This window comes from Delphinapterus leucas, chromosome 7, assembly GCF_059928025.1.
Source record: "Delphinapterus leucas isolate spDelLeu-1000000601 "Yukka" chromosome 7, BTC_Dleu_Yukka2, whole genome shotgun sequence".
Taxonomy (NCBI): Eukaryota; Metazoa; Chordata; class Mammalia; order Artiodactyla; family Monodontidae; genus Delphinapterus; species Delphinapterus leucas.
The window spans coordinates 9,880,295-9,904,910 of record NC_143135.1 but is presented as its reverse complement, the minus strand read 5'-3'; the positions used below and the strand labels follow the sequence as shown (position 1 = coordinate 9,904,910).

Genomic DNA, 24,616 nt, shown 5'->3' with positions numbered 1-24,616 from the left:
CAGCTACCCTCCCTCAGCCCAGAGCCCCCTGGAACAACCACCCTAGCCACACTGGGAGCTCTGCGCCCCAAGTTCTACTCCCAGCTCTGCCTTGCTGGCTGACCTTGGGAAGTCTCTTCCTCTCTCTGCATCTCACTTTCCTCATCTGTAAAATGGGAGTCTCCGGGAAGGTCTCTCCCAGTCCCTCACTGCACGAGCCCTGCGTGGGGTCCGCACCAACCCCCAAACTTCGCACCCTCGAAGGGAGAGGCCAAGTGTGCCCTTGGCCTAGCCAGGCCTCACCCACCGGGCTTTCAAATGCCTCTAAAAGAGCCACCGCTTCTGTGTGGCATGATTCCATCCCCGCCCGCCCCGCTCTACATACACGGAGCCACAACTCCAGCCGAATTTGCCCAAAGCGTTAGTTCCCGTAGTCCCTCTGACGACATCTGCCCCACAGGCACTGACAGACCCTCTTAAGTGTTGCCCAAGACTCCACAGCTACATGTATAGTCAAAGAGGGAATCTCTGGAACGCTCTGACCCGTCCTCACCCCCTTTGGCTCAGCTTTTTTTGGGCTGCAAGTCTACCCAGCTGGCCTCTGCACACCCTGTCCTCCCATGCCCTAGCCCCTGAGCTCGCCTCCAGTCCTCCCACCCCATCGGCTCAGCCCCCCCTTTGTTGGCTGGCAATGTCCTAAATGTTCCCCAGGGGCTGCCCCACAGCTTCCATTCTAACAGCTCAGGGGTCCTATGCTTTCAGAGTGGAAACCTTGATGGACTTGCCCTGGGAGCAAAACCCCGGGTTTCTGTGTAAATCCCACCACTTGCTAGCTGTGTGGCTTTAGTCACCTAACAGCTCAGTTTTCTACCCCCCGGAAATGCGGGTTAAACCTCCTCCCTCCCTCCTCACAGGTGGCTGTAAACACGAGCCCAAAGCAAACGTAAGGAAGGCAAAACTTGACCAGAAATTGTCATGTGGGGGAGTGAGTCGACAGAGACCAGCATAGATCACTTGTGCTCTGTAAATATGTGTACAGCGGGGACGCGTCTTAAAGTCAAGGGGATGCTGTTTATTTACAGAGGAGCCTGCTTAGGCTTTTCGGTTTCAGCGATGGTGGTAATTAAGAGTTGACAAGATCTGTCTGGTCCTGGTTCCTTCGGTTTTAGCTTCTGGCGTCCAGTGTCTCATGCTTTGCTGCGGGGCCTTATGAAGGAGGGCCAGGCGGTCATCCCCTGTTCTCAGGGCCCTCGGGCCGCCTCCCACCACCACTCCAGTGCCCTGGGCAGCCAGTCTGCTGCCTGCTCTCCCCAGAATCCTGATTGGGCCCCACCCCTCCCTCTCCAACCTCCGGAGCTGCCGAGATGTGGGAAAAAGCCACCCTTGCTGGGCGCCTCCTGTCCACCTGCCAGGCCAACTAAGCTTCCTCCCATCCCAGGTCCACAGCCTCGGTCCCCAGGAAGCCACTGCACCAGTTCACTGTCAACCTCAGGGCCCACAGCACCAGGGAGCTCTGATCCGGACAGTCCACAGACACCGAGGAACTGGTCCTGCCTTTCCCTCCCTCGGGTGGAGGAGCGCAGCTCTGCAAGGCTGAAGGGGCCACATTTGTCACAGTTCTCAGGCCAAAGGGGAGGCCTCCATCTTTAACCTCCAGGCTTCTGGGGATGGGGGGGTGCATAACACCACAGGGCACACCACCAGGGCCCCCAGACCCAGGCCTGTGGTAAAGAGGTGTGCGAACACACCTTCCGAGAATGGGGCCGGCACTTTTTCTAACTCTCTTCATGGAAGCTGCCCCTGCCCCACGGGGAGGGTCTGGGGGGCGGGGCGCTATCAATCCCTGGTCCGGGAAGATCCCACATGCCACGGAGCACCTAAACCCGTGCGCCACAACTACTGAGACTGCGCTGTAGAGCCCGAGAGCCACAACTACTGAAGCCCGCATGCCTAGAGCCTGTGCTCCGCAACAAGAGAAGCCACCGCAGTGAGAAGCCCGCGCACTGCAACAAAGAGTAGCCCCCCACCCCCGACCCCCCACTCGCCGCAGCTAGAGGAAGCCCCCACGCAGCAACAGAGACTCAATGCAGCCAAAAATAAATAAATAAAATATACATAAATTTATAAAAAACAAACAAACCCTACATTAAAAGAAATAAAATGAAGATAATAATGGCACCCACCCCGTGGTAGTACTCAGTAGATACGGATTATTATTAAGGTTGTTGGGTTAGTTCCCACTCAGGTGTACAGAGAGCTCTGGAAACACAGACGAAGAAGTGGTTGCTGGACTAGGGAGCTACCTGGGAAGGCTTTCCTGAGGAGGCGGTATTTGGTGTGGTCTGGGAGAGGGATGTGAGGTGAGGGTAGGACAATCTGGGCAGAGGGAACGGCGAGAGCAAAGGCATGAGAGGGGAAGAAGGGTCAGGCGTGTTGCTTGAGGAGCTGCACTAGGTTATGGGGAGTGAAGTGGCGAACCAGGCTGGGAATGAGAGTAGGGCCTGATGGCGAGGGGCTTTGTCTTCCAGGCCGAGGGGCTTCCTGTGTTAGTAGGCCATAGGAGCCATGGAAGGTTTTTGAGCAGGGGAGGGGCAGGATCAGAGGGCGAGTCAGCGAGCTCACGAGCTGGGAGCTGTGGCAGGAGGTCAGAGTCCAGGTGATTCCTCTGCCCCCGTGCCCTTTCTGCATGCACCCTCCCCCACATATCTCTGGCCATGGGGCAATTCTCCAAGGGATTACCTCCCTGGAGCCTCTTCCTCTCTTTGCCAAACAAGGTCCTTATCAAAAACGGCTCTTCAACCCCTGCTCTAGGCTGGAGAGCCCCTGAGGACAGAGGCTGTCAATCCCAAAAGCCAGTGGTCCTCAGAGACCCAGGGAATGCCCATCTTAAGCAATTAGTATTCTGTGGGCATGGAGGATTAGCACTGGGCTTGGAGTCTAGGACAATGAGGCTGAGGCCTTATTCTGGCCACTAACCAGCTGTGTGGCCACGAGCAAGGTGCTCGACCTCTTGGAATCGGTGCCTTCATGTGTGGAGAGCTGATCCTTCCTCACTCTGATGAGAAGCAGGGGTTCTAGGTGTTCCACATGCAGCAACAAATTCGTCTTCACAACAATAACCGAGGTGAGCATTAAGATTGTCCCCATCTTACAGATGGGGAAACTGAGGTACGGAGGGGCCAACCAAGTACTTTGCCCAAGGTCATTCAGCTAGTAGGCGGTGGAGCCAGGATTCGAACCCAGGCAGTCTGACTCACAGTCTACATTCTTTGTCTTGACATCACACCCACTACAGAGGCGAGTGGCCAGTGGTTTTCCAGGTGTGTTCTTTGGAACACCTAGGGTTCCCAGGAATTTCTCAGGGGTCACAGAGGTGGATGCTGAGTAGATGGGGCTGTGTCCCCTCAAGCCCTGTTCGACGAAAGCAGCATGGTTTCCCTGTTTCACATCTTGGGCTTCCACAGAAAGTTCCATTTGAGGAAAGGGATGTGTTACTAAGGAAAGTCGAACCCTCCTGGATCAGTGACCCTAGGAACCCCTGCAGCATGAACGGATGCTGTCTTCTTCCAGGCAGCTGACCCCTCCCCCAAAGATTCCCTGCCCCCCACCCCAAGCAACCCTTGGACAGCCCTTGAATCCACGGTAAAACAAATCCTTGCCAGTGCAAATTGCATCGATGCTGTGAACAAAAGTGACACGATGTCCTCAGCCTGCACGCGATATTGCCATCAAGGGAGGCAAGCCTGTTCTTGCCTGCCAGCCAGGGTGAAACCATTCCCAGAACACGGAGTCACTACGTCTCGGGCTGCAAGGGACCTTGGAAGTCAGGCCTCATCAATGAACGAACGCCCTGGGCAGCCCTGTCAGGGGCAGGAAGCTGCTTCTGCAGGATGCAGACCCTCCACAAATGGGCGTTGGTAGCTAGGGCTGCTGTGTCTTGAGCTGAGCTCAATCTGTCTCCCTGGAACTTCCTCCCAAGGTCCTAAGCTTGTCCTCTGGAGCTGCCGGGAACAAACCAGCTCCCGCTGCCACATGACAGGCCTCCAAATCCTTGCTGACAGCTCTCATGTCCCCTTCCAGTCTTCTCCAGGCAAAGCTGCCCCAGCCCTTCTAACCCTTCCTCCGATGACATACATGGTTTCAAGTCCCCTTAGCGTCAGCATATTAACATTTGGGGAAGGAAAATATTGCAGCCCTAGTCAGCCTTTTGACAGAGCTGAGTTCCACGACCTATCCTTGGGCAGAGGAGACATCTGGGTCCCAGGGATGAGACACAGACAAGGGCTGACAGATGACATCGGGAGACTTGGGAGGCTGGGTGAGCCAGGAACAAGGAGAGCTAGGCCTCTGGGGTCCAGTCCCAAGGGTGCCAGGACGTGAGATGTAAACTCAGGCATGTCCCTGACCCTCTGCCCAGGCCTTTGGCGGCCATGTCAACCAATTAGAGCCCAGGATTAATGACAATCCAGTAGAGTCCTGTAGGCTTTGCCAGGTGCTGTCCGCATAGCCCATGGTTCTGACCATGCCACCCCACCGGGAGCTCTCAGGGTAAATAAAACCTGTGTGCTTGAAGAGGTGGACCCCTTTTGAAGGTGGACAAGATGCCCCCACACAGCCTTCCCTTCTAGAACATCAACTCCATGAGGGCAGTGCTCAGTCTCGTGTTCACCGCTGTCTTCCTGGCACCAAGGACAGAGCCAGGCATATAGTAGGTGCCCAATAAATGCTTGTTGAATGAATGAGGAGGAATCCCAAGCCTCTAGGAATGATAGTAATAGAGGCTACCATTTATTAAGTGCCTACTGCGTACCAGACTATGCAGGTAGGGGCTGTATCTGCTTTGTTCATTCTGATAACCTCTGTGACAGGCAAACCCACAGGAGGTGCTCAGTAAATATTTGTTGAATGCCCAGTGCTTGCATACGTTATCTCACTTGTCACCCAAACAAGACGGGATAGAAGAGATGGGACGGGCTGCAGTGACAGAGTTTGAGAGCCTCTCTCTTTTAAACACAAACACACACACACACACACACACACACACACACACACACATACACACACACACCCCAGGATCCCTTCTGGTCTTCCCCCATGCCCATCTTTGACTGACAAGTCCTGATTTTTCTAGACCCAGATGAAAAGCACCTCCTCCAGGAAGCCTTCCATAATCTCCCCAGTGGGAATTAATTTCACAGAGCTCCCATCACACTGTGCCTGCACCCTTCTTTTAAGGTGCAGTGACTAAGAGCCAGGGCTCTGGAGCCAGACTGTCAGGCAATTCGGATTCTTATTCTTCCGAGCTGTGTGACCTCGTCTCTGTGTGCCTTGGTTTCCCCATCTGTAAACAGGGATAGTACAGGCCCTGTAGCACTACTGTGAGGTTTAAAGGAATTAGCACAAAGAATGCACTTAGCACAGTGCCTGACACGGAATAAGTAGGCAGTAAATGCTAGCTATTATCGTAGCATTACCACATCGAACCCTGCATTAGAGACATCTGCGGCATGGAGTTGGCCCTCAATGTGTTGTATGAAATACTGAATACACATTCAGTTTTCCCCACAGGATAGCGGAAGCCAGGGGCCACGTCTTATTCGATCTTGTGCACCCCTGATCCCTGCCCCAGGACCTGGCCCAGGGCTTAACGGAGAGCAAGCACCAGTGAACACCTATGGCAAGGAATGGGGAGGGCTGAGGCATGGGGCTGGGGGGTGAGGGTGGGCAACAGTTGGAAGCCAGGCTGGGCTTCAGGTGTGAACTGCAGAAATGACCCCGTCCCTTGCCAGGGCTCTGCTCCCACTCCCAACTCCTTCTCATCTCCTCAGCAAGCCATGATTTATAGATGAACAGAATCAAACAGGGCCACTGGCTGCTGAGATGCCCTGAGGAGCTGCCAGAGAGGGAATGGATTTCTGAGGGCAAGCTCACCAGCTGCCCAGGGTGGAACAGGATGGGAGGGGGGAGCAGGTGCACACCTACAGGCCAGAGATGTGGACACCCATGGCTCACATACACGAGCCACGGAGACTCATCCTTGGCACAGACGCCTATGCCCGCCTCCCGCGTATAAACACACGCACGTGCGCGCACACACACACAAGCCATGCTGACTCACCCCTTGAATGGACACCCAATGCTCACACTCACACACAAACATGCACACACACCCACGGTCACGGTCATGGTCACGGTCACGAACAGATGCCTAGACCACTCTGCTGTCCACGAGGTCTAAATGTTCATGCACTTCCTCTGGCCTGGAATTCTCCCCCCATGCACATCTGTCCTCTGGAGCAGAGCAGTGAGACAGGCAGTAGACTTGAAATGACTTGGGTTCAAGTCCCACCTCTGCTCCCAGCCAGTGACCCAGGGCGAGTCCCATTCTGGGCCTCAGTGTTTTACCTTCAAATGATGATAAGAACCCCTGACCTGCCCTGCTGGGGTGTTGTCAGGATCAAATAATAGCTAACATTCATTGAGCACGTGCCTTTTGTGGTAGACACCGTGCCAGGAAGTCTATAGGCACCATCTCATGTGCTCTCTGCAACCTTTAAAATTATTATTCCCATTTCGCAGAGGAAAAAACAGGTGTGGGGAATTAAGGCAACTTGAACTTGTCCTTGACCCTGCTGTGGCTGTTCCCCTCTGAGGTGAAGCACGTGACAGCACTCTGTAACATGCTACACTGTGTGATCCAGCCACACCCCACTTCCCTCCTTCCTTCAAGAAGGCCAACCTCTTTCACACTTGAGACTTCACATAAGCTCTTCCCTCTGCCTGGAATGCCCTCCCTTCTATTCTCTTCTTTCTATTCTCAAGATCCCTAGACAAAGATGGTCTTCATTCGCTCACACATTCCTTTCTGTTGCCCCCGTAACTATGACAATTCATCACTGTGGATTAATAATTAGCATTTTGTATGTCTTTCCCCCACTGGGAACACTTGGAGGGCTGAGACCCCCCAGATCACTCATCTCTGTAGCCCAAGGTCTGGTACATAGGAGAGGCTGGATAAATATGTGCTAAACAAATGCATGAAATTATTCAAGGTCCACGTGAGCCTTCCTCCTCCAGGAAGCCCTCCCTGATGACAAGCGTTCACAGCAGTCTCCAAACTTGAATGAACTGCCTTCTGTCCGGCCTCCTTTTCTTGGGAGTAGGCCTGTCCTCCAAGCAGGGCTAAGAGGTTCTCCTCATTGCTCGGTGTCTCCGACAGCCCATAGTCCAGGACACGATATAGAGGAGCCATTGGACATGCTGGAGATCTGGGCACATAGGCTCTTTTCCCCAGAATTCACTTGCTCTGACACTCTCAGATGGTGACACACACACTCCCCACATCTAGCCAGTCCAAAGTTGTCCCATCACCCCCACACCCTCCTAACGTCCTGGAGTCATCCTCAGATCCCAGGCCCTTGCTTTCCTCACCAAGTGCCTTTAGCCATAGTAACTAATGTATGCTCAGCACTGAATCATGTTCACAGTCCTTAGCACCCTCTGAAGGTAAATCCTCTTATCCTCATTTTACAAAGAAGGAAACTGAGGCTCAGAAGGGGTCAGCACTTGCCCACACAGCAGAAGAGAGACAAAGCCAGGATTGAGCCTGGAGTCTGGAAGACCTCAACTCTGTGCCCCACGGGCACTAAGCCTTAAAACAAGTTGCTCCGCGTATAGACTGAAGGGAAGAAAGAAATGGAGTGAACACAAAACAAAGAGCAGCCGGGGAAAGGGCTTCCACTTCCCCACGAGCTCCCCCAAGCTCTTCAACGACCCCTCTTACCCACACACCTTTGCCACGGCTCCTTCCCACCTCCACTGCCCCAGCCCTTGGCCTCAGTAAAGCAGCCTCATTAGACAGATGCTCAGATGTTCTCAAAGTCTCAGAACGGGTTGGGGGTTGGGTGCCTGGGGCCGGGCAGGAGCAGGAAGAAGAGGCTGGTGGGGTACCTGGGGACTTTCCCAGGGCCGTGTCTCTGGTACGGACTAGGGTGCAACCACTATTCCAGAGATAAAGCAGTGATGCTGCGGATCACATTCCCATCCTGGTCCTGCCTCCTCCCACTTGATTCTGCACGACAGTGCATCATGCCCCAGCGCCTCCCCCCACCATCCTTCGGTGGCTGCAGGGTGACGTTCGAGGTGGAAAACAGCGAAAGCTGGAGTCACAGGTTTCCACAGGAAGCACCCCTCCACGTGCACGGAGAGCAGATGGAAATGCGGGAAGGTGGGAGGGCAAGGGCAGAGCGTACCAGCCCCAGGGCTATTTGGGCACGGGAAGGGAACATTTCTGGTGCCTATCCCACCTCCCTTCCTCTTCTCAACCCGACACACACAAGAAAGCCAGAAAAAGGCAGAGTGTGGGAGAAAGCAACAGAAAACCGATGAGCTAAACTCTGAACCCCAGACAGCTAGGCAAAGCTCCAGGCCTCGAAAGCAATGTCGGCCTCACCTGGGGCGGGAACAAGGCTGGCAAAAGAGGAGGCCTGCGGGGAACTGTTTCGGAAAGTTACAAGTAGCTGAAAATAGGGGCTTAGTGAGAGCAAGCCTCCTCAACCTTGACTGTAATAAAAACAGATAGTGTGTGAGTGAGCTAAGGAGAGTGTGCTGGCAGGGGCCGCAGAGGCCGCCTGGATGCAGACGGTTTAGAATTCAGAGGAGATGCCAAGTGAGTAAACAGCGAATGAAGGATTATCCGGATGGGCCAGGAGCCGTTCCAGCAAGAAATTGGACGGGGACATGTCAGGATCCACAAGCACTCCGACTTCTCATCAGGGAGCGGGGCCTGGTGAGCTACGAGGGCCTCATCCACACCTTCTCTACCTCTGCTCCCTCTTCCAGCAGAGAGTGTGGCCTTGGTAATAATGGCTCAGGCTTGTTCAGTGCACAACAGTTTACAAAGTACTCCAGAGTCTACCGAGGGTTTTAAATCCATCGTCATATTTAATGGAGGTGGTGGGGGTATCTTCTGCCCGGTGAGCCCCTCCTCTCACCACAGCCACCCCCCCAAAAAAACTCCCACAACTCCTGGCTTAGGAAAGCCTGGTGCATCTGGCTTCAGTCTTCAGCCTCAAAAGAGGGGGTGTGGGGTAATAGGCCATCTGTAGACCCCAGAGAGCTGCTGAGTGTGGAAGTCATCAGGGTCAAAGCCATTCAGGACAGACAGGACCAGGTGCCAGCTCTAAGCAGGGAGCCCAGACTGAAGGGTGTTCAGCCAGAAGTTAGCCCGGAACATGCCACCCACCCTGATCCCAAAGTTGATGAGCTGCCTGGGCAGCCATGAAAATGATCATGTCCATCAGGGCAGCAGGACCCCAGGAAAAGGAGGAGCTCAGTTGGAGGGTCCCTCCACCAGGACTGTGGAGCGGCGGCAGGATCAGGGACATGTGATGATTAAGCACAGGCCTTGACCACTAGTTACTCTTATGAATAATGCATTGTTGTGCCTTGGTCTAAATCAGCATCTTACTGTTATTAATAATACACGGCTGCAAAGAAGCTGGGGTTGGAACGGTGTGCTGCATTTTATCTGAGGACCTCAGAGCACTTAAGAGTTCCTCATGCTGAAGACTCAACACTACCTCCCCAAGTCATAGGCTTCCTCACAGGACAGGGTACCTGTCCTGCCCTGACGCCCTCCCATCTGAAGCTTGGAGCCATGAAAGCCACAGGGTCTAGGAATCTTCTATCCTGGGATTCAGATTCTTGAGCTTTTGGTGGTGGTGGTGGGGGGGTCCACTTAATCTTCACCAGCTCAAGGGCTCTCGGGGACACAACATAATGTGAAGCTGCTCTCAGAGCTGGTCAGGAAGGAGGGATATAACCAGTGGGAATCCAGGTGTGGGAGAGGTGGATGGAGAGAGACCACTGTGGATCTGAACCCAGTTCTGCCACCCACTGTCACTGTGGCTGTGTGACCTTAGTCAACTAACTCAACTGCCTGGCCCCAAGTCTCCTCGTTAGAATATAAGGTGTCTGAGACTCCCTCTTGGAGGTGCCATTCTTCCATATTCTGGGGGTATTGTTTGCACCACAAATATTTGGATGGATCCACAGAGCCCGCTGCTCTGAACTCTGTCCACGGTGCTGAAACAACGATCGGCCCACGGCCTCTGTCCTTGGTCCTGAAACAGAAACTCAGTCCCGAGACTGCCCCCTCCTCCAGGCCACCCCGTGCATTGCCCCGGGCGAGCGGAATTCAGGAAACCAGAAGCTTTTTCAGGACTGCAGCGTAGCGGTCCTACCTTACTCTGCTAATCACTCCGTGATAAGTCCGAAGTTGAAGCCACAGCAGTGAGCAGCCCGACCTCAAGAACCCCCTCTCCTGGATGAGGTCCGCAGATACCAAGAACTCCAGTCAGCAGCCCTACTCCAGACAAAAAGAATTTCCCCGCTAATGTAAATGCCGCATCCCATTCCCTCAGGGGACCCCGCCGCACTGCCTCCTGGCGGCTGGCGCGGGTACTGCGCTCAGATCAGGAACACAGAAGGTCCCCAGCGGTGGCGCTGGGCGTGTGGGGAAGGAGCGGCAGACCGCCGGGCCCTCGCCGCCCCCTCCCCCCTCCCGGGGCAATCTGGAGCTCTGAGCTTGCAGTGCTGCCCAACACCCAAAAGCTCCAGGCTGTCTGACTGTTTTCCAGCCACCCTGGGGTGCCATGCTGCCCCATTCACAGCAAAGACTCAACCCACATTGCCGGACCCTACCAGGTGGAACTTCCTGTTCCCTCCTCCAAGGTGGGTGGGGTAGACCTGTTTAAACAAACACAACCTTTTCTCCCGCTGCTGGGCCAGTCCTAACGAGATGAACACACAGCCCTGTAATACCCCTCCACCAGGGCGGAGGCTCTCTACCTCACACCCGCCCACATAAAAAACTTGCCCACGGCTCTTGCCTAGGAAGAAGTGTGCGTTGGGGGAGAAGCCCACAGCTGCAGCCCACTCCTCTCCTCGCACCCCACAGGTAGGGGCACTTTGAGAAGATCTGCTTGGTTAGCCTCACTGGGTGTAGAAATTCCCCTCTTCCAAAAACAAACAGCAAAACAAAACCACCTGAAGACAACACCCCAAATCAGCTTCTCTGGATCCAGGCATGGAGTAAAGATAATATCCTTTAATTACAGTAGATATAGCTAATATCAAATGCTGAGCACGTACTGTAGGCCAAGCACTGCGCTAAGAGCTCTGCGAACATTGTCACATTTAGCCTTACCAAACCTCCCTCTCCCAGGAAAGCATCAGGATCCTACAGATCAGGAAAGTGGAGCTCAGAGAGGTGAGGTGACCACTCAGGGTGGCGCAAGTATTGAGACTGGCATGGGAAACCACATCCGTCTGCCCTTAACCTTGCAGCTCAGCTGGGTCTACCTCACCATCCTTCCATGTCCTTCGGGAAACCTCAGTGCCACTTATGTGTTTCCAGGGCTACCCCACCACTCCACGATCCTCACGTCTCAGCTGAGAGCCACATGGAGGAAGACAGTAGCACCTCACACTCCCACAGCACTTTGCAGCCTGCAAATTGCTTTCACAGCCACCGTCCAAATCAGCCCTCATGGCACGGAGGCCCTCCTTTGATTTTACAGGAGAGAAAAAAACTAAGGCTCAAAGGAATAAGTTTTGTCCCAAGTCACACGATGAGCAGTGGAGCCACAAGTCAGATGAAGATGGTGGGACTCCCAGCCCAGAGCTCTCTCTCGCCACTTCCTCAAGGCTGAGGTCCTGCAGGCAAGCCGGAAGTGGGTCTTAAGGGCTTTCGCCTCCGGTCAGGCTTCCTGAGGCCCTGACCTGAGCCGCTTCCCTTCTCCCGCTCCCTAGGGGAGCATCCGTTGGCTCAGCTCTAACTTGGAGTCTCCAAGTCTCATTCTAAATGAAATTTTTTCCCAGGCAATTACTTCCTGCTAATTAGGAGGCAAGATTGACAGTCCCTGGGCCCTGGGCTGACCCCTTTACTCAACTCACAGGGGTGGGGGGTTCCTGAGGTACTAGGTAGCAGCAGCAGCCACAGGAACTGCCTGGATCGGCCCCATCATTTGAAGGAGGCCAGGAAACTTTTGAGGGCAGGGGGACTGGTGGTGGAGTAAGAGGTTCCAAGGAATGGGAAGAAGGGAGGTGGGGACGCTGAGGGGGGAGGGACTCTGAAGTGGAAGAGAGCCAGGGGACAAGAAGCTGGAAGGAGCCTGGATGTGCCATGCAGAGTAAGAGAGAGACCTAGGCTCAGGAGCAGCAGGGGGAGCCGGGAGGATCCAGAGAAACGGGGACACGTCATAGGGAGGAAAAAGGAGGCGTCTCAGGAAGCAGGAAGTCAGAAGAGGAGGGAGAGATCTCCCTTCTGCAGAGGGAGGAAAGAAGGCACCCCGGAAAATGGTCAAGATTACAGAAGTGGAATAGGTAGAGGCGGGGAGATACTGGGAGACTCCAGAAAGGGGAGGGAGACAGGAAGGAGGAATTGCTAAAGGAAATCCCTGGGGAGAAGGGGAGGGGGGGGGGAGGACAGCTGGAGTGGCAGCTCCCAGGGCCCCAGGAAGGGCTCTCTCTACATCATTGTCCTTGAGCCTCCCCCAATGTCAGTGCCCAGCCAGTCGGGCCTGCACGCCTTCCTACGCAGCCACAGGTGTGGGCGGACATGATGGCAGGCCACCAGCCGGCTCAGGCCCCAGATGCTCCACTCACCCAAGGCAGCCAGCCGACTTTCCTTCCTGCCAACCTGCCACCCCCTCCAGCAGGCTAAGCCAGGACCCTCCTGGGTGTCACAAAACAACATGACCAAGGGGCTCTGGGGCTGTGTGGTCTAGCCCCTCCACTTTACAGAGGCAGGATCAAGGTCCAGAGAGGAAAGACTGCTTGTCCAAGGTCACAGAGCAAGCGAGTGGTAAGGCCAGGTGAAAAGGGATCAGGGGCTCAGTTGCAGTGGTGGGTCCTGTTCCCTCCTAGGCAAAGCCAATAACAGGAGACAACACAGGTCTTGGTCGCCAGCAAGTCAGCCCCTGATCAGTCTAAGCTCTGTGGAGTGTGGGGTGGCAGGCAGAAGGGAGTGAGGGTTGCCAGGGGCTGGAAGGGAAGCAAAGGAAGTCACCATTTATAGAGCACTGGGTGGGAGGGTTCTGCAAGGGTTACAACTGCAGCTAACGTTGCACTTACTAGGTACAGTGTTCCTACCACTTAAGACGTTACACGCAGCTCTCACGCAATCCCCGCGATAACCCTACAGAGTATGTATTACTGTGATTCTGTTATGGGGAAGAAACTGAGACCCAGGGGGGTTGAGTAATTGGCAAAGTCCGCAGACTAACCAGTGGCCTGGTTCTAACTCAGGCGGCTGGCCACTGCTTTGAGGACCTCTCTACCCCAGCGCTATCTGAAGATGCTCAGATCCCAGAGCTCCCAAGATCCCAGCCCAGCCCTGGCAGAATCTAGGCCCCAAATGCCAATGGGGTTACAGTTCTGTGTTGTGGAGGCTTCTTGTGGCCCAAAGGAGGTCTCAGACTTGAACAAGCCCTGTCTTAAGGTGCTGCAGTCTGGGTTCTAGTCCTGGCTCTGCCACTAACATACTGTGTGACCTTGGGCATGTCATTTGCCCTCTCTGTCCCGGCGCTCCCACCTATATCATCGAAGGGTAGGACCAGATAACAAGAGCTAGTACGCATTGTGCTAACTCCGTGACAGGCACGGTTCCAGGCAATGTATGGACATTAACTCAGCGAGCCTCCCAGCAGCCCTCTGAAGTAGGAGCTATTATTGTCTCCATTTTACAGACGGGGAAATGAGGCAACGCAAGGTTAAGTAACTTGCCCAAGGCCACAAAGCTAATCAATACGTGGCCGATCTGGGATTCGCACCCCATTGCTTTTGACACATGAGCCCCTGCTCTGGCTGCTACTCTGCACTGTTTCCCTAATGACTCTCTCAGCCCCCTGCTTGGTGCCCCAGAGAGATCTGCCTATGTCCCTCTGCACAGGCACACATGCCATCATATTTCCACATGGGAAGCACACACACTATCACGTGTCTGCATGACACGACATGCGTTTGCTCATGCTTCCACGCCCGCTCCTGCGCTTCCACCCAGTTTCTGTCTGGAATAGCCACACACGGCCATCCGTGTCCACAAGAACAGGCCAGCTCCGGCAGGCCCACATGCACGCATACACACGGACGGCCCCCTTTTCTGGGCTGACTCGTGGAAGCCGTGTGCCAGGCTGCAGCATATGGCCACGTGGTAGTGATGTGGGCCGCCACGCCCCTTCTCCTCTGCCCCCCTCCGGTGCCTGGGTGGCTCGCACGTCACATCCCGCACCTGCCGGCACCCCCATCCACGATGCCTTCCTCACACCTCTCCCCTAACAGAAGCGGGCACCTTCTCCAGGAAGGAAGCAGGCACACGCCCAGCCTGGCTCCCACAGCCCAAAGATGCCAGCCAACCTGGGGGTGGAGAGGGAGAAAGAGGCATCGATTGGAGGCTCTGGGGGCCCGAGGTTCACGGTTCCTGTCTGAGACTAAGCCCTCCCTTAGGTCTGAGTGACAGAGCTGAGCTCTCAAGACCCTAGAGATGCCAGCTCCCCTCTGCATTGCCAGATATGGAGCCAGACGGGGGACCAGGGGACAGTGGCTCTGCCCATTGCTCCCGAGCAGGACTGTGGTGCCGAGAGGGCTTCTCTGCCCAAGTTACCACTGCACCCCCTACAACCCCATCCCTGGTCCCTGCTCTCTCCTCTCTCTGCCCAAGCATCTCAGAGTTCTGGGTATTTTTAGGCCTCAGCTGACAGGCTGTGAAATCGCTCCCTTCACACCTCCCTAACCAGGCGGGGGCTGGAGAGGGAGGAATGGGGTTCTGTGTGCGGGGGGTACACACCCAGCCGATTCATCAGGCTCCTCCAGGGCCGGCAGGTGCCAAGCAGGGAGTAAGGGGTGCCTCCCCTTGAGTGAGAGGATCCTTCCATGGGGCCTGGAGAGAGGGAGAGGAGACAGGATGGGAAGGAGGCTCCGCCCCACTCCAGGGACCTGAGAACAAAGCTTTAGGGGACACGGAGCGCTAAAGCAGGCGCTGGGGCCAATACTGATTCCCAGCCCTCCCTTCCGAGTGATGGGCCGAGAGACAGGCTGGCTCAGATCCTAGTGGGATAAGGGAGGCACTGTCGCCCAGTGGTTAAGACCTAGGTTTGGGAGTGAGGCTGACTTGCAATCTCATCCCTGCTCTACTGAGTGACGTGGTGAGACACTCCACCTCTCTGGGCCTCAGTTTCCTTATCTGTACAACAGTGGTAATGAGATCTCCCTGAGGGACTGCTGTGAAGATTAAATGGAAGATGTAGGTGAAGAACAAGACGGTCTGTGGACCCACCAGGCACTGCTAAGAGAGTCTCCTTCGCTGCTTTCCCTTACCGGCAAATCTTCCTAACTGTCTCTTCTCTGGGCTGCCTCCTTACCGTGATCCCTGAGGCAGGAGCCCATAGTTCAGCCTGGCTCTTTGGCGCCTGCTGGACCCTCTCCCGCAGGGGAATAAATCCCCAGCTAAGGTGGTTAGAAAACGTAGACCATCCCCACCCCGCCGCGTCCTGCTGCGGGGCACACATACACATCACGTGTACACACGGACCCAAACGCCAACATGCTTGCACGCTGCCAGTGCCTGGGTGTGAGAGCGTTTGCTCTGGGGTGGCCCCCTAGGGAAGTGGGAAGATGTACCCAGGCCCTGCTGTGAATGGGCCCCTGTGCCAGGGGCCGTGGGCACGGGGAGCGGGGTGGCCTGCCTAGTTGCTGTGGAGACAGGTTGGCTCTGGCGGGGCTCTGGAGCTCAGGCCTGGCAGCTGGAACTTGAGCTGTGCGGCTCCTCCAGGGCTGGACCCTGATGCCCACGGTGGGGGCAGCAGGTGCAGAGCGATTCTCTGGAACCTTAACCGCGTTCGCTGGGCCTTGGGCCTGTCCACCTTGGCTCTACATTTCTCTCTGGGAGGCTTCCTCTGATACCCCAGCCCCCTAGGTAAGCCCCCGGTGGGGAGGGGAAATCTGTGCCCACCTGCGCCAGGCTGTCCCCTTGACTGCCCATTACCCACCACAAGCTTTCGAAGGCCAGGGTCCCAGACCACCTGGTATGGGTGCTTGGGACACAGCCCTGTGCAGGTGAGGGACTGAGGAGGGTCTGGGCAGAGATGGGAACAGATATGTTAATGGCTGGGCCTCCAGCTCCAGATATGGGCCTGTCTCCAGGCTCCCACCCTCCACACTGCCACCGAGTTAAAGTTCTTTATAGAGATATGCTTGAAAGCCATCCACGGCCCACCATTGCCCTAATTAAAAAAAAGAAATAAAGCCCGGCTTTCCTATTTCAGAATGCCAGGACCTTCATAATCTGGCCCAGCCCACCCTTCCCGACCCTCAACTCCTGCTATTGCCCCCCAAAGGACTCCCTTCCAGCCCCCCACGCTCAGACACTCATTGCTGCCTCCACTGGCCAAGACCCGTCACACCTCCGGGCCATTACATGTGCTGTCCCCACCACGCAGAATGCCTCCTCCCTGCCTGCTCACATGGCAAGCTCTTATTCTTCCTCCAACACCCAAAGCCCCGGACCCAACGCTCATGCTCCTGGGTCTGGTGGTGTGGCTGGAATCCCAAATCAACTTCTACCCGCAAGTGCCCCCGTCCCAGGGTGGTCTGAGGATGGACGAGCTAACGTACGTCGTGGCACCTATGGAACGCGCCACACACCTTTGCTGTTTTGATGGTAACTGACAGACTCTGCCTCGGTGAAGCCCTCCCCAGGCCTCCTCCACCAGGGCTGAGGCAGGCCTATCCTCCTCGGAGCTTCCGGAACCCTCGTCCCACACATCAATCGCTCGGTGCAGGGCGATGTTGATAACAGCTGCCGTTGACTGAGTGTTTACTATGTGCAGGGCTTTCTGCTAAAGATGTTTTCTGCCTTATCTCATCCTCCAATCCCATGGGAGGTAAGAACCATCATCATACCCATTTAACAGAGGAGGAAACTGAGGCCAGGGTGGTGAGTAACTTGCTTCAGGGACACAGCCGCAAATGTCTCTGCCAGAGGCTCTTTGACCCCAGAGACCTAGCTTAAGCAAGCCGTCCCCTGCTTCGCGGATGTAAAGTGCACAGCACATACTGCGTGCTCCACAAATAAGGACTTGCTATTATTGTCCTATTGTTATTATCAGGGGAGGGAACAGGGTATGCTGGGTGACCTAAGAGGGGCTTCCTTAGGCTGAACCCCCTATAAAGCAGGGGACTCCCGTTTTCCTGGAGAAAGAAAGTGAGGGCTCAGAGGGACCCTCGGGCTGCCAGGGACTGGGGTTGGGATGGCAAGGATTTGTACAGGGAGCCCCGATATCTGGACGCGGTGGACCTGAGGGAGGCTGGAGTGAGCGACTGCGCGAGGGGTTCACAGCAGGCCCAGGTTGGGCAGAGCAGGAGAGGGCCTGCCGTGCCACTGGTTGATCTGGACACCACTCTCTGGCCCCACTGACACCACCCCGTGGTAATGAGACGGATCCAATTTGTACCCAGGGCCCCGCCGGGAGCATCTGCCACGGCAGGGTTTGAAGTAATTTAATTGGACACATTAGCCACACAGCTCTGTCCTCTGCTCCCCTCGTGGAGGGCCTCAAGCAGCCACCCCTCGGGGCCTCCCACACCCACCACCCCGCCTGGCTGGAAGCAAGGTGCTCGCTTCGCCAGCTAGCACTGTGAGACGGACCTGCTAGGACGGACCCCTTGGCACCCTCACCTCTCTCATTTTGGGGGCTTCCTGAGGGCTCTAGAACCACAGGGCTGGGGTTTTGGGGTTCTCTAGGCCCAAAGTTCTCCCCTTTCTCTGATGCAACCAGCAACTCCCAGCTGGGGCTCAGACCTCTCCCGCCTGCCTCCTCCGATGGGCAGAAAGAGTCACCCCTTTTTTCCCCAGCCAGCTGGAGAACTCCAACTTCCTGCACTCCAGGAAGGGCATCGAAGAAGGAGGGCCACTACCAAGATTGGGGTTGGGTGGGCAGTTCTCTTAGGGCTCTGGGAAGGGGTGCACACACACACACACACACACACACACTGAATCAGACACATTCATGCCCAGTTACACACACACACGGACAGACCCACACGCTATTGTGGACATGCCTGTATCTGTACAGGCCAAAGCTCCACCACCCCCCCACCACCCCCCATCCATGCCCGTGCACGCCACACAGCCAGATGAGGCCCTGCTCCCAGCAGATGGAGCCCTCAGAGGTGGCCAAGCTGGCAGGTGGGAGGGTGTGGCAGGGGGCAGGCAGGGCCCCTGGAGGGCACAGGCCCCGCCTGGCTGGGTACAGGGCCAGGGGAGCTGCCCTCCCCCAACGCTTTCCGTCACAGCTCCCTGGGCACCTCGACGCACCTCGCTACAAATCCACTCATTAGATGCTGTTTGCAGCGGGCACGGAGCTCAGACGAGCACAGCGAGTACGGCCGTCCAGCTGCCACCCGCGCGCACACACAGGTACACACGCAGCGCAGCGCTTCTGTGCACCGGCCCCGCCCTCCTGCTCCCTGGGTGCTGCGGCCCCACACACTCAATCCCTCGGACATGTCAACTCCCCAGATGTCCCAGCTCACCATAGCAGTCGGCTCCCAGCCCAGCCTCACAGGCGACACACCTCTTCCAAGGGGCTCCTCCAGGCAGAAGCTGCAGAGCCCCCCAGGGCAGGCCCGACGTGCCAGCCCACTTTCTGACCAACTGGGCCCAGAGTCCCAGGCACAGGCTCTGGGCGCCATCCAGCCCCTTCCACAGGTCCCATGCTGCCTGCCAACTCCATTCCAACCCCTGGGGAATTCTGCTGGGTGAGACTGAAGTCCTGCCCTCCAGACACAAGTTGGACAGGGCCCAGCAAGCCTGCCCCTGCTGCCCGGAAGGTCAGGGACATCCACGTCCGTGGAACTGGCAAGGTCTACCTGGCACCACTGGCTGGGGTCCCCTGGCAAGGCAGGTGGGCACCCGGGCTGGCCTGGCAGAGGCTGGCTCTGGCACCTGGCCAGACCAGTGACAGCCCCAACAGAGAGCGCTGACCTTACTGGCGGCATGAGCCACCTGCCCGGCACTGCCCAGGGGACAGGGCGCCGGCTCCACGCAGGGCTGCCCGCGCCTACCTGAGATGCCTCCGTGCCTCCGAGGAGCCTGTCCAGCCAAGAGTCCTCTGCTCAGGACTCTGCCTCCCGCATGCCCCCCCAGACCCCGAGCCCCCCCACACACCACGAGGCCCCCCTTACCACTCCTCTGCCTGCTGTCCCCAGCCTCACTCCCCTGCGGGAAGCAGTTATTGAGAGCGGTCCATCGGATTCAATAAAGATTCAAAGCCCCTGAGAGGAGGGGGGTGGGCGGGCGGGGAGTGCGGGTGGGGAAAGGAGGAGCGGGAAGGGCGGGGGGCCCACACGCTCCTCCTCTGTCTGTCCCTCAGGCAGGGCTGGAGGGGGTAAGAAGGGGACAGTCCTCCACTGTCACTCGATGTTACCTGCAGTGCCCCTTGGGCCTGAGCTTGGGGTCAGCCAGGGGCAGGGCCCAGCTGTCCGGGGCCTGTCTTTGTTCGCCTGACACCCACCTGTTCCTCTGCCTTCCAGCTGTCCCTCACCTGTCACCTGCTGGCCTGTGGGTTCCCACCCCAGTCCAGCCTGCTCTAGCCCCTCTTCCCCAACCAGGAGGCGCTTTGAGGCTCTCTCCCTCTCCACCATCCCCCCCAGTCCTGAGCACCCAGCCTATCGGTCAAGCTGTCCCCACAAAGCCACTGAACAGCATGATCGGAGGCCGAGGGGCAGGGGGCAGTCCTGTCTCCCTGGAAATGCTACAGCTTGGGGGCACTGGCTACCCTGACCCAAACCCAGCAGAAGTCATACGTCCAGCCCTGCATTTGGACCTATTCTGTCCCGAGTCCCCCTCACAGCCATGGCCCGCTGGGAGGTCACTTGATCTTCAGTCCCAGCCTGTGAGCCAAGCCCAGGAGGCAGGCCAGGGAGGTCTGGGCCCGCGCAGATGGGGGAGCTGGGGGTGGGGGCAGGGTTTGTCAGTGAAATGGTCAGTCAGGTCTCCTTGGACAGTCCCACACCCCAGCCCCTGTCCCTAAACTTGACGGCCCTCACAGTGTACACCGCTGATCTGCCCTTTCAGCCCCGATTCCTGCTCCACACGCCACGCAACAGCCCCTCTGTCCCTAACCTGTGCCCAGTGGGTGGGGGGTTGGCCTGGACAATCGTGTGGATCCTCCTGCCTTGAGAGAGAAGACCCTATGTGCCAAGGCCCCCTGGCCCATGCAGAGGGTCCCCCACACTCCCTAGGAATGACCTGCCTGGAAGAGTTGCTGTAGGGGGCAGAGCCCACTAACAGGTGGGACAGACAGAGAAGACTTCAAGCACTGCTATCCCCAAGGACAAGTTCATAGAGGGCTGGGGGCAGGGCTGGCAGTCCTCAGGACCTGAACCCTCTCCCAGAGCCGCTGCACCAGCCCAGACTTTGCCTCTCTGGCCTTGCTCACCCGCAAGGTCACCTCTCCCTCCCTCTCTCCCTGCTGCCGTCCTGCCTGCCCACTGCAACACTGACCCCTGCGGGCCTACCGAGGTCCTGCCCAGCCGGGGGACAGGGACACAGGGAGGCCTGCCCAGGCCAGCTTTGGGATGGACAGAGGATGGAGGCTGAGGGCCGGGAGAGGGCCGCATGTCTATTGGAGGGGACAGAGGGGAGATTGCAGGCATGGCTGGGGGGAGGCGAGGCAGAGTTTGGAGCAGAAGCGAAGGGGGGGGGGCTGGTCTTCGTTCTTCACTGGGCTGTGGCTTTTCCCCACAGTCCCTTGCTTCAGCCACAAAAGATCAGGAAGAGAACTGCCTGGAGGCTAGGGGCCCACAAGGGGAGGGAACTGCTCCTGTCCCCTGTCAGGATAAGGGTCTTAGCAGCAGACTGAGCCCTGTGGGGACTTGCAGAGCGCCTGGGCTGAAGGAGGGGGTACACAGGGACCTTCTGGAACCATCCTGGGACAAGAGGACAGGAGATTAAGATTTTTTTTAAAGGATTGGGCCACAGGTGTTCCAGGCAGTGGGATGAGGGGATGAGGATGTAAATGGTACTGGCCTTTGGGGGACCAGATGGATGGGCCTGAATCACACGGGAATTAATTTGCATATCATACTCCCACCTGGTGCCTGCCTTGGGGGACACATACCCTGCCTGGGGGAGCAGGGTCTGGGGAGCCTGGGGTGAGCTGGGGTGGAGGGGTGGTGGTGGGAAGTCTGGCTTGGAGCTGTAGGGATTATAGGAGGTGGGCAGGGATGCCAGGGGGCACAGAGGCCAGATTGAGGCCCCCAACCCCCCGGCCCCTCTGAGATCCCCAGGGGACTAGGATTAAAAGCAAATTCTGCCCTCTCCAGCCTATGTCTGACCCCATCCAGCCCACTGTCCACATCAGAGAGAAGTAAACGTAAGGCTGGTCTGTTTCCCGGTCAGAATTGCCCCTGCCACAGGACTAGTGGGTCCTGCAACCAGAGTGGGCAAGACAGGTCTCCAGCCCAGACAGCAAGGCCCATTCAAGGGGGAGAGGGAAAAGTCTGGGGGCCGCCAGCACACCAGGGGCAGCACTGGGTTCCAGGCCCTTTGCCCAGAAGATGCCAAGCACATCAAGTTGGCCTCCATGGAGAGGGCAGAGGTGCTTGGAGGAGTGGTGATGTCATGGTGCCCAGGCGTGGGAGGAAAACAGAGGGAGGGAGAGGGGACGAGGGCAGGGCCCCAGGTCCCTGGCCTAACAACAGGAAAGGGGAGGCTGCCAGCCTGGCAGGGCAGGGGAGGGGAGCGTCCTCACTGCATCCCCCCTTCCATCTTCATACCCTGGAGCTGGTCTCTGAACTAATTCTGAGAGGGTGATCCAAGCAAGAGAACACCTCTGTCTTTGGTCCAAGTGCTGGAAGCTGGCAGTCTCTTGGGGAAAGATGCCAGGGTAGGTGACCTGGGTCCAGAGAGATGAAGGGAGGGGTCTCCAAAGGCAATGTCCCTTCTGCCATTACCTAGAGGACATTCATAGATGGGCATGAGGTTCCAGAGAGGGAGACTGAGTCTCTTTCACCCGTGTACGCAAGCGCTGAATGAGTGCAATGCCTGGCACCCAGGAGGTCCTCCTCAGTGGGCTCGGGCTGCCATGCCTTGATGAGGGTAAGAATGGAGGCAGGGACAGGCTGAGGCTGCCCCTAGAGGGAAAGAGCAGATGTGGGGCTGGGGCAAGAGTGGACAAAGCCGGCGCCCACTGGACTGCCCTCAAAAGCCTTGGGGCCCTAGGCCCCTTCTGTGGAGGGCCTTAGAGCTACCCCTTCCCCCAGGACGCCCAACCAACCCCCAGAGGTTAGCAGGAGTAAGCCTAGAGGCTCTTCGTCCGGGAGCAAGTCCTCAGGCTGAGGTGTCGTGCTTTCAGCATCAGACAGAAACCCAGAAGCGGAGACCCTGCTGCCAGTACTGGCAGACTGTGGGTGCTGGGTCAGGGGTGGGGCACCCCAGGTGGGAGCTGAGCCTGAGACTGGGCAGGAGCTGCAGAGGACCTGCCTACAGGTGGGCGCTGTGTGAGGAGGCGTCCGGAGCCAAGGAGGAAATGGCAGAGCAATTTCCCGAGGAAGGTGGAAGGATTCCTTGGCTTGGCTTCCAGGATACCAGGCAGACGTGGGCTCCCAGGCCACTCCCCGGCTTGGGCTCAGGAGAAATGCAAAGGAGCACGGCCCCTCCCCCTGCCAACCCTGACAGGACTGGAGTGAGTTTGGGGTTCTTTGCTTCCCCCCTCCCCAAGCCCAGGAAAACATTCCCCTGGTACCCCTATTCTCACCAATCTGTGCTCTCTTTCCCTTCAGGTACCCCTACCTCCCTCCTCAACGCTCCTGTGGCTCACCACTCCCTAGAAGCCCCCCTCCCCTGCTGCTGCACCAGATTCCCACTTGTCCCCTGGCACCCTCTCAATTCACAGTTGGCACCGCCGATGTCACTCTGCTTCCCGGTGCCCACAACCTTGGCTGAAAGCTGCCCGGGATCCTTGTTCTGGGGTCCCCTAGCACTGGCACCCGGGAGGCACTGGGGCTGGGGACCCGGGGGTGCCTCTGAGGGCACTGCGGGGGCAGCGGCTCCTCGCTCCGCCACACACGTTGTCCTTGGGCTGCTGGGGGTGGGGGGGGAGGTCCTTGTGGGGACACTGCAAAGCCGGCTCCCGGCATCAAGCTTGGCAGTGCCCGAACTGCGGGGGGCCGGGGTCCGAGCTGCGGCCGCTCAAGCCCGCGCCCCCGGTGTGGGATGACCCTGGGTGGGGGGAGTCCGTGCGGCTCCAGCGGACAGTAGCCCCGGGCTGGGGCTCCGAGACGGCTCCCGGCGCTGCCGCCGTCCTGCCCGCCGGTTCGGGGCGCCCCAGCCCGCGCGGGGCCGCGCTTACCTGGGCTGGCCGCCTCCGGGTCCCGGTACATGGTCCCCTCGTCGCCGGCTCCCTCCGGGCTCTTCAGAGCCGCCCGTGGCCGCGCGCTGCTCCGCCGCCGCTGCAGGGCATGGGGCCGGGCGACCCCCGGGGGCGGGTCCGAGGGCGGGGGCCGCGCGGGCTGCACCGAGCCGCCGAGCCGGGTAGCGGGGGCCGCCCGCCAGCCCTCCCGCCCGCCCGCCGAGCACGCTGCAGCCGCCGCCGAGCCGCGCCGAGCCTCCTCCCTCCGGCCTGCGCGCCGCGTGTGCGCGCCGGAGCGTGTGTGAGTGTGTACGAGGCCGTGTGTATGTGTGTGTGAGCGCGCCCTGGGCACCGCCGGCGCCGCCCGCCCGCTGTCGAGCGCCTCAGCCACCGCCTGCTGCCCGCTGCTGGCCGCGCGCCGCACTGCAGCCTGCGCCCGCCGCCGCCCCGAGGGCACCACCGCCGCCCCACGCCCCGCCCGCAGCCCCCGCAGGGAGGGCACGGAGCCCGCCGGCTGGGCTCTTTGGGCCTGCGGGTCCCGCCGCACTGATCGACCCACCCCGCCGGTGCGCCCCTGATGGCAGCGGCTTCGAACCCCGCAGGGCGGCGGAGCCGGCCACCTCCTCCGAGGTGCCCTTTGACTCCGTTCCAAATGGCGTGGAAATCCACTCCGGGTTTTCCTCTCGGTGGCGGCTGCAGGGCGTCAGCTCCGGACTCGACAGCGCGGCGTCCCGGGAAGGGGAGCTGGCGTGTGTAAAAACCAGGAGTGGAATTTTGCCAGCGCTGAGCCTGGGTCCACCACCCTGGCCATCCCCAGAGCTTGCGCACAGCTGGAGTCTAGGAGCTCCACCCTCTATGAGGGACTAGGCCTAGTGACCCTCCCCACTTAACCCAGCCGCACAATAGAAGAAAACAGACCTTTCAGCCTCTGCCCCTGCTTCTCGCGCTCCACTCCTCCAGTGCCCCCCTCCTTTTCCTTGACCTCAGAACTTCAGGGGGTAAGAAAGAAAGGCCTCCTTCCCCTTCCAACCCTGGGGCTCACTTGGCCCTCTCTGTCCCTCTGTCAGCTCAGCACAGTCCAAATCAGGTGAACCCTAATTCTCCTTTCTCTACAGAATTGGAACTGTTTGATTCTGGGGCAGGGAGGAGAAGGGGCCCATATCCCAGGGCTTTTAAAAGCCTGGAACTGAACCATTGGTGGTTTCAGGTACACCCCCTCCTCA

The 24,616-nt window shown here is 58.0% G+C and overlaps 1 protein-coding gene across 2 annotated transcripts in view; it reads right to left on the bottom strand.

Annotated features, from left to right (window-relative positions):
- Positions 1–24,068, bottom strand: part of SYT7 (synaptotagmin 7) — a 62,380-nt gene extending 38,312 nt beyond the window's left edge. The window contains exon 1 of one of the 2 annotated variants that reach the window (XM_022591824.3): positions 23,394–24,068. In XM_022591824.3, coding sequence (XP_022447532.1) covers positions 23,394–23,424 — 31 coding nt within the window. In that variant the 5' untranslated portion in view covers positions 23,425–24,068. The remainder of the gene's footprint in view (positions 1–23,393) is intronic. The other variant, XM_022591813.2, reaches the window with a different exon arrangement.
- Between the last annotated feature and the right edge of the window lie 548 nt (positions 24,069–24,616).